Source organism: Pomacea canaliculata, linkage group LG10, assembly GCF_003073045.1.
Source record: "Pomacea canaliculata isolate SZHN2017 linkage group LG10, ASM307304v1, whole genome shotgun sequence".
NCBI classification, from domain to species: domain Eukaryota; kingdom Metazoa; phylum Mollusca; class Gastropoda; order Architaenioglossa; family Ampullariidae; genus Pomacea; species Pomacea canaliculata.
In genome coordinates, this window is record NC_037599.1 from 15,847,820 (window position 1) to 15,857,478 (window position 9,659).

The window sequence follows — 9,659 nt, forward strand, 5'->3', positions numbered from 1 at the left end:
GACTTACTTGTGTGGTATACAAAAAAACAGAAATGGTCGTCAGAAGTGGTCTGACTGGTCATAGAGTGCGATCTTCGAGGTAGAGCGAAAGAAATTTTAAATACTGAGGTTGGTCGTTGGGTCACAGGGTGCAAATTGCGTCACGCCAGCTGGTTTCAAACCATAAGATAGCCTTACCACCACCCCAGCCTAGTAATGTTGTAGCCTCCCTTTACAGGATTAGACAGGAGACGGCACTCGGCCCGACCCGTCCCCTCCTCGCACCCCTGCTACCCCATCCGCACCCGACAGGCACCCAACCGAAACAAACTTGACGCGACTTACTGAACCCTGCCCCCAGCCCCAATCCTCCCGCCACATCCCGAACGTTGCCTCGCGAGCGAGTGTACCTCCAGCCGTGACGGCTACCTAGGTGACTGCTTGAGCCCCCAAGTGTCCGCGGAGAACGGGGTGGAGGCCTGACGGTTGTGTCTTAGCGGACCACACACATACACAGCCGCCTGGCCCTGCGTCTCTCGCCTAATGACCCAGAGAGGCAGGCCAAGAAGATGGCGGTGGTAAAAGCCTGCAAGCTTGCGACTCCAGGGGTCGAGCAGCTAAGGGAGAAGAGCCGTGTGCAAACATCCTGTGAGAAATTCTCCTCGGACTCACACACGCACAGAGAATTCGCATCCAGGCGCGCGCATGCACACATACACACCGAAAAAACATTTTTATAGTGATTAAGAATAGAGAGAAGGCGATAGGGAGACAGGTCGACTGGCAGACTGATGGTGAATGATGGAGGTATCAAAATACCAGTAAGCAATATTCCCTTTCCCCCACCCCCCAGAGAAAGGAAGAAGGAAAGAAAACTGCTAGTTGTCAGATGAAAAAGTGTAACAGCGGTCGCCGGATGAACGAGGTTCGTCTTCTCAAGTATGGGTGGTTAGGCGACAGGCTCAAACCACTGAAGAGAGCTGATGAGCAGGATCTGTCTGAAAAATACAAACAAGAAAAGAAAAGAAAAAAAAAAACCCAGTGAAAGTCGATGGATTCAAAGCCAGAATACTTTTAAACATCTACTTTCCAACTGAATGGGCATAGTTCAGCACAAGTTGCTAATCACTCAGATCTGAGTCGCTAACACCGCCCTCACCTGCAAGCCTACGTACACATATTCTGACCTGTGTGCGGAAGAAGCTGCAAGTTCAGAGGTCATTACAGGAGATTTGTATGTTGCGCTAGCCTCTGACCTCTCCTGTCCTGTTTAATGCCGACATCATCATGTAAGCATACCATCCCCGTAAGAGGTATCCGAGTTCCGAGGTCTGTACCTCGGCACTGACGATGATGAAAAGTTAACACTTGACTGAAGGTGTGATGATCGAAGACCAAACTGGTGTGAGAGGTTTACCGATAACTGCAGGCTTAACTAACCCTCGATAATGATGTTACCTCAGCGACAATGTCTCCTCCACCATCACCACCCCTGGTGTTCGGTCTCAACAAGATTTTGCCACAAAGTTGTAATGAGCTTGAGATTATAGCCCCGAGGTACAGACTAGTCGATGGGTGTTGTAATTATCTTTCTTACATCTACGCACACAATGTCTCTGTCTCTGCTCTTTCTTGACCGAGACCCTCGCATAAAAACAGAAATGAGTCCCAACATCACACACACATTATGTTTATATAATACGCTCGCACGCACAGTCATGTCTTCATACGAAAGCAGTGAACTCATGTCACACCGTTGTACCGCGATGGTTCGTGGGGTAGGAATTACTTAACCCTTTGCATCTCACTTGTATAAGTGTTCGCTTAAAAAAAAAAGTTTTGGGGAGAACGTGTTACATACAGACCAAGACCAGACTTGTTACCAGCTTTGAGTAGGATCCTGCAACATGTACACGCTTGCTCAGACTCTTGGGGGCAAAGGAGGCTTTCCACGCGATACCCCTGAGCTATCGCTGCTCCCTCACGCAACGGCTCGGCGAGCGTCTGTTGGCCTCATTCGAGCGTCGTGACCTACTTACGGCCAGCTGTTGCTGGATTTCGCTACTCGCGCCTTCCTCAGCTCTCCACAGTGTGAACGCGACTGAACAGACTGGAAAGTTTTAATGGTTGTGAGAGACTCAAGACAGGGTTTGTGACTTGGACTATTTTATGACAAGTTAGTGTGTAGGTTCGACTGTTTGACGCGCAGTGATCGCAGCGAACACGTTTGTCGCCGTCCACGTGAACGCTCGCGTTCATTGATGGGTTCAGACTCACAGGGTATCTGAAACAATGTTTGGAAGATTTGGTGCTCAGAGTGTTCAGTATAAATGTGACTTTTAACACCATTCCATACTCTGTACGTTTGTCGCTGAAACAGTTTCAATAATCAAACAGCCAGCAGAGATCTTTCGCTCTTCACAGCGACATTTTGGGAAAGTAGACTTGGCGAGGGAAGGGGCGGAGCTTACAGGCATGTGTTTGAGCACTGCGCCTGCGCGGAAACTGTCATCATCTTGGCGTGCTGGCGTTATCAACCAATGGTAAACAGGCATTTGACCTCACTGCAAGCCTGCCATTGGCTGAAGTCCCCATGGGCACGCCCCCTTCATGTCTTCTCTCTCTTCGGGGCTGTCTTTAAAGTGAGGGGAAACCGCGTGGCCAGAGCAGACGACTGCTTTACACATTGTGTTTCGAATGGATACTCAAAGTTCGATCTGAAGCCTACAACCGCCAGTGGAGTAATAGCTGCTTGGGAGTGTGATGTTGCTGGCCAGTGCTTATCGGTGTGGAATACTTAGCAGACGGGACACGTCGCCATAGACTGAATGTTATCGTCTGCACCCACTGCGCTCTGAGCCACGTGCGCTCGCGCCAACGGTCTGTGTAGAGATTTCTGTTCGCCACCATGGAGATAATGGAGATGGAATCTCCGATGGACCACTTCTTGTCAGTGCCTTGCAGCGATTCCTTCGCGGCTGCGATGCACACATCGTCGCGGTCGGCTGCCGTTGTGCCGTGCACGACTGCGGCGTTGCTGAACAACATCAACTTCAGCGCGGGCAATGGCCTGTTTGTTGACTTCACGGACGGCCAGAAAGACTTGGCGAAACTGTTTACATTTCCCACCAAGACTTTCGCCAAGGTAGAGCCTTCCTCGGTGAAGAAGGAGATCAACATGAACGATCTGGCGTCGCTGTCGTACGACACCGTTCACTTGGAGCCCTCCATCAAAACGGAGAGGTTGTCGCCGTGTCCTTCGATCTCAGAGATGTCACCGCAGCCTTGTTCGTCCAGCAGCCAGCGGTCAGGTGTCGCCATGTCGCCGTTACAGGACGATAGTTTGGGAGCCATCGAGTTCGGATCCCGGCTAGTTAAGCCCGACTCCAGAACGCCGTACACGGACGCGACGAACTGTAAGAAACCGACCAACCATGTCAAACGTCCCATGAACGCCTTCATGGTCTGGTCTCAGATCGAACGGCGGAAGATCTCCGAGAACTCGCCGGACATCCACAATGCCGAGATCTCTAAACGACTCGGCCGCCAATGGAAATTGCTGACCGATGAAGAACGCGCCCCCTACATCGCGGAAGCTGAGAAGCTTCGCGTAATGCACATGCGGGAGTACCCGGATTACAAGTACCGTCCACGTAAAAAGGTGAAGCCAGCCACCAAACCTGTCCGGACGGACAGTGGACGGGTGTCAAAGCCCTCCGAACGCACGGGTGGAAAGACAGCACGCAAGGGTAAGACCCAGTCGAGCAGGGCTCGCAGCAGCGGGGCAAACGGTCGTGCTGCTGCTGTACCCGAGGGTGGCACTGCTGCAGTGAAAGTGGACAAGAAGGATAGCATGGGGGAATACATGCAGCGGGTGGGCCAGCTGTTGGAAGACCGCAAGGCCAAGCGACAACCCAGCGACAAACTGGCCATCATGCAGACATTTTCTGAGGAAGTGAGTGGACGTCTGTCCGCCGTTTTCGGGGACGGCAAACCGCACAAAAACATTCGCCTCACCATCGACCAGGACTTTCGAAACAGTATAAAAGCCAGCCAGGCAGTAGCTGTGTCCCCATTGCAGTTAACGCCACCGCATTGTAATCAGGTCAGTCTCGGTTCATGGCCACTTGCTATTTTCGTCTGCACTCTCTCTGCCTTCTCGACCCCTGTGTCTCTTCAACCTCTCTTCCCTCCCCTCTCGCCATCTCAGTTTCCTCCCCTTCACCTCTTGCATTCTCAGTGAATTTTATTGTATTATTTTCTCTTATTTTTATATGCCTGTACTTTGTAGATACATAGGTAAAAAGTAGCTGGAATCTCACCTATCCTTTAATTTGACAAGCTCAATACAAATGCGTGCTTAGCCATCTGTAAACTTGGGTTAGTTAACAACGGTTACCAGGGTCCCTGGTTTAATTATCAAAGAAAGAAGTGCAGCTTGTACTAATGATGGATTTTATCAGTTGTAAAATTTATCTTTCACCTGTTTGAGGTAAGTTTCAGCAGAAGGATTTTCCTCAACACTCACACCCATTTTCCTCATTTGAAATTCCTCATTCCTCCTCCCCCCTTCTTACTCTCGAGATCTTTGCTGTGTGTGCGTGTATATGTGCGTGACCTACTTTACTAAAGCTTCGTTTTCTTGTCCGTGTTGCAGGATGTCCCGGGTAACATGGCCGTGTTCAAGCCCCCCAGCCCCGAGAACGGCCTGTACGGAGACGAGCAAGACGTGTACGAAACGCCAGTATCTACGCCACCCGATGATGAGGCTAGCGCCGCGGGCAAAGCCAGCGTGCCCCCCCAGCCCGCCTTCTCCGCCTTGCCACCCGCCGGCCCCATCAACGAGCCCTTAGACGATCTCAACGGCATCGACGTGGAGAAGCTGATGCCGCTGGATACGCTGGACCTGAAGGTGTTTCTGGACAACGCCGACATCTCGCTGCCCTGCACCTTCGCCGACATGGATGCCGACATGCCCAGCGGGGTGGGAGCGGCAGACGCGGGTCTGGCACTGCACGACGCCAGCGACGCGGTTCCGCCTCATGGCATGCTCAGCAACAACTGGTACGAGAACTGTTTCGAAAACTGTTTCGAGCCTCCTTCCTCTCCTCGCTTTGAAGACTTGCCCCTCCCCGAAAACTTCATTCAGAATTCCATGACGTCATGACCGCTCGCACGGTCTCGTGTTCGCCAGACGTGCCATGGGGTGCACGCGGGACACTTCCGCCGGAATATTGTAAAGACTTTTTTATTATTACAGAAAAACATAAAATCATTGACTGCACAAGGTGATGAGAGCATAAAACAGTATCAGAGCCACACATATCTATTGTAAATAAGATGGGACATGACGCAGGGACGTCTATAGTGAGTGGTTTAACGGGGGACCAGTCTGCAACCGTGTGTTAAAATTTTTTTGAGGTTGGCTAGTGCAATACGCGAGCGCACCCAGTGCGGGTCGGACGCGAGTGTGACTACGGCAGACGTAGTTAGTGGACGTTGTATGAGAGACTTTGCAAGGTGGGTCTGTGTAATAGTTCGTTAAAGGTGGGTCTGTGTAATAGAACAGACTTTTTTTCTTGTGCGCGCGGATGACTTTGTAACATGTCGCCAGCCTGTGCCTGTGAGATGTACTGTGATGATGTGATGATGATTAAGATGACTATGGGAAGTGTGGACTGTGAAATGAAATGCCGATGGGTATGTTTGGATAATGTATTCAAGACTTTTTCTGCCGCACTACTCCGCACAGACCTGTTTGCCAAAATGTGTTCTGCAGGTCCTCTTTGGTAAATTTTTCCCGTCCTACATCCCTCCCCTCTCATGTTCCCCCTATCCCCTGCTATTTCCCGTCCTACCTTCCCCCTTGCTCTTTCTACACACGCCGTGATCTGGCGAGCCCATGTCTTTCCCCTCTCTATCCATCATCCCCTTCCTCCATCCCCCTCTCTTCCCCTGCCATCCCGTACATCTTTGGCCACCATCAGCGTTCAGCTATCACTTTGACCTGATGACCTCAGAATATTTTATCATAATTATACTTTTTCGCTCGATTTTGCCTGCCTCTCCCACAAGTCTAAGTTGCTTTAGGCCACGTCGCCCTTTTGGCGGTTTAATTAACAACACGGAGAGTTGAGTTTCTCTGTGCTAGCTGCTTTTTCTTCAAACGAATCTCTTCATCTTTTACCATGGTGACGCTTGTTTAATAAGTTTTATTACGGCGTTGATGGTGCAGGATTCTGCATCGACTTTTCCCACTTCTAGATAGCTTGTCCACTTGTGCAAGAGTAAAACATACTGCTCACGGAGACTGCTTGTGATGGTCCAGACACCTTGGACCCTTGTCTCTTCCTTCGTTTTCTCACCCAACTTTTCCTCCTCTCCTCCCATCGAGCTTTGTGGAGTCTCATTAGGTTATTGCGCTGTGCGGGTAGAGGGCCCTGACCAAACTATCTCGAGGACCAGTTGATGCAGCTTCAATAAGTATACAATGAATGACATACAGTGTGGTGCGACAGTATACAGTGACAAACATAGTGATGGTTGCGCACGCTGGTGCCCAAACCACCTGACCGTCTCAGCAAACCAAAACAAACCAACCCAACCGAACAATGTGCGCTCCTCAGTTTATTCCGAGGAGAGTTAGCGAGGAGATTTATGCAAACTTGTGTTTTGAGAACCTCTCTCGTACCGCAGCGTGACTTAACTACGTGAGAAGGCGAGTGTGTGTCCCAGTTCGGATCTTCGTCAAGCAGCTAGCTAATTGGAATTGAAAGCCACTCACGCTGTTCAGCAAAGTGTGACCTTGTTTATTTTCCAGACTCCCTCCGTTAGAGTCTCCACTCTGGCCTGGCCGCGGTGGTATTTTAACTGTCGGCCATGGAGTCTGCGCTAGGACCTTTCACATTTACGTGAGCTGTCTTTTTCCATCCATCATTCGGCTGTTACTCACGCCAGTTGACCTGTAACCGTTTCGCTCCAGTGCCTTGCTTTCGGGGCCGACACTTTTGAGTCCAGACACCTGGCGACCAGTGTCGGGTGTCAGCAGCCAGTGGCGAATGTCACCCCCTCTTCCCTACTCCCCCACCCGACCCTACCCCCCATCTTTACAGTTCCGTCTCGCGTCCCGCGGACTAATTAATTAATTCATTAATACACGGAAAGTGCCTCTTCTATCGCGTTTATATTACTTGGACGAATAGTTCTAAAAACAAAAAACTAATAGATATGCCTACACAATATCCGACATATATTTTCTAGAAGTGATCGTATATTTTCCTACTCATTAAATTACAACAGATGACACATCTCAGGATAATTTTTTATGCATAATTCGGGCAGTATGTGTGTGCGTTGTCGACAGAGACGGAGTTAAGCATTTGTATCTCTGTAGGTTGTACTGTCAGCGAAGTTGACCCCATAATGCAACAGAAAAGAATGTTAAATGTCAGCATGTTGATGCACATTCTTGCTTTCATTTTCAAGCTTGCTAGTAGTTAGCTGATGTTTTTTCTGCACCTTTCATCGCATCATTGCACTGTCAGTCCTTTCATTTCGTTCTTATGTACTGTTGGGGTTCTGTATCGTTACTCACAAACCCCAAGTTTCAGAGTAGAGAAGGAGGGAAGATGTTGCATTTTGATTGCTTTCGCAAGGTAACTTAGCCACCTGCTTAGTTAACTCTTTGAAGCACAACATTTTTATAAAGATTAAGTGATGAATCCAGCTAGTGCAGCTGATTCATTAAGCAAGTGCATTCAAGAATTCAAGCTAATAATATATTGTATTTTTTTTTTCTTTAAAGGACGAGATTGTTGGGGTCAGTGCATTTTAGATACAGTAGTTACACTTTTTGACTATGTTAAAGCCACATTTTTCTCGTCCTAGCGCGTTCTATTACTATTGCTGTGTGATTATTTCATGATTGGGTTGGTCTTGCAGACAGCTAGACACTGGTGCTGTCACGTGGACAAGGAGAGACTGTTAAGCTGAGCTGCTCTTGTTGTGTCGCTCAAGTTCAGAGGCTGTTGTGAGAATGGACCATCCGTACTGTACGCTAACACAAAAACCATCGAACTCTTTTTTAATATGCCTTACTATACTGTAGACTTGGTCACTTTTTTTGTAAGCAGTATTTGTGAGTTTTAAATATTCAATTTTTAAAAAAATAAAATCGGTTAAATATTATATGTTGGACTTGGCTGCATTGCTGGCTTGTGTTTGTATGTGCCTGAGTGATTGTATGGAACTGTGTGATTGTATGGGACTGTGTGATTGTATGGGACTGTGTGATTGTATGGAACTGTGTGATTGTATGGGACTGTGTGATTGTATCGAAGAGATTGTCTGCAGGTCTGAAGCAGGATGCCATGGAAATGGAATAACACACTAGTCACAAGGACTGGAGATGCCAGACCTATTCGCACTCTGTGACCTTTCCTTCCCTCAGACGTTTCACATGCAACACTACACAACAATGTTAATAACGAACGGGCTTCGAACTACAGAGCATCACAGCTCACCTCACCTGGCTACTCAAAGTACACCTGGGGTAGACTTCACCTCTACTTCTACCTGAATAGCACAGCAAACAGCAAAGTAGAGCAGAAAGGTCATTGCGCAGTTAACTCTCCTTCAGTACTGATTGATATCAACTGCTGTTGCTAAGCATAATGAAGCGAACCAGAAAAGTATGTTGCGCACCGTCGAGTTTTTCGGTCGTGACGTCACTCAATGCGCTTGCGCAACGTGCTTTGCTGGAACATGCACCCGGATTGAACATGGCAGTCGTTCGAACTCCTCCTCGGTATGAAAATCACGATTAGCTTATAAGTGCAGACTAGTGCTCGAAGGACAGCTGTCAGGCAAGCAGCGCGTGCGCATGCACATGGTGCGCGTGCGAGAAGCCCACAGCTAGGACAGGCGTGACGTCACGATGGTGACATAATTCTTCTCCCGTGACCGACATTGCGGACAGGCGTGTCAGACGCTAAAAATAACGGCCAGTAACCCGGTTAGAGTGGAAGCCTGTCCTACTAATCTCTTCTAGCCAGGCGTAGATGAAAATAATAATAGAGAGAGAGAAAAAAAAAAAAAGCGGTAGAAGGACTTAAAAGCGGGCCGTCAGGCACTGACAGGTTCGGTTCCCCCAACCCTGCCGCGCGTGCAACCGAGCTTACATGCGATAAGTGCTGGAGCCACTGTGCCAAGGGAAGGAAGTTCTTGAGGCAGAAAAAATACTCACAAAACACACAAGAGTGCTTAGAAGGGGAGAGAATTTAGAAGAGTGCGACAGATGATGGTTTCACTGTGTAGCTACTTCGTGTGTAAAGCTGAGAACGGCAATGAGCAGTTGTTCGCTGGTCAGTCCATCGTCAGCTATTTTCTTTTTTTTTTTTTTTTTTAACAGGAGGCTTCATCGCCTACATGTAATCAAGGCTGTCAGATACTTCTAATATATATCCACCGTCAGTATTGGAAGCTACAAATAATCATACGACAAGGCTTTTATCTTCATCTACATACATATTATCTATAGCCGTCAGGAATCCTACCTTTGAGAAAGTAGGTTGCGTCGGGCACTGCTTCCTTTTTCTTAAAGAAAGCCATCATTTATCCATAGTCATTATTCTTATATATCCTTACATGCTAAACCGTTCCTTCACCTTTTGTAATCACGT

General features: G+C 48.5%; 1 protein-coding gene across 2 annotated transcripts; it reads left to right on the plus strand.

Moving 5' to 3' along the window:
- Positions 1 to 2,621: 2,621 nt before the first annotated feature.
- LOC112573813 (transcription factor SOX-4-like) lies at positions 2,622 to 8,166 on the plus strand. 2 transcript variants are annotated; one of them, XM_025254420.1, is made up of 3 exons: positions 2,622 to 4,084; positions 4,637 to 5,043; positions 7,921 to 8,166. In XM_025254420.1, coding segments are annotated over exons 1-3 (1,605 nt in total). In that variant the 5' UTR covers positions 2,622 to 2,887; the 3' UTR covers positions 7,922 to 8,166. The 2 variants fall into 2 exon arrangements, with proteins under 2 accessions (XP_025110205.1, XP_025110204.1); XM_025254419.1 differs by having other exon boundaries at positions 4,637 to 8,166.
- Positions 8,167 to 9,659: the final 1,493 nt, after the last annotated feature.

Excerpts from the sequence above, each read along its gene's own strand:
- LOC112573813 (XM_025254419.1), top strand. The coding sequence starts at position 2,888 with ATGGAGATAATGGAGATGGAATCTCCGATGGACCACTTCTTGTCAGTG. Across the intron at positions 4,085-4,636 it reads CGCCACCGCATTGTAATCAG|GATGTCCCGGGTAACATGGC; the intron begins GTCAGTCTCGGT and ends TCCGTGTTGCAG.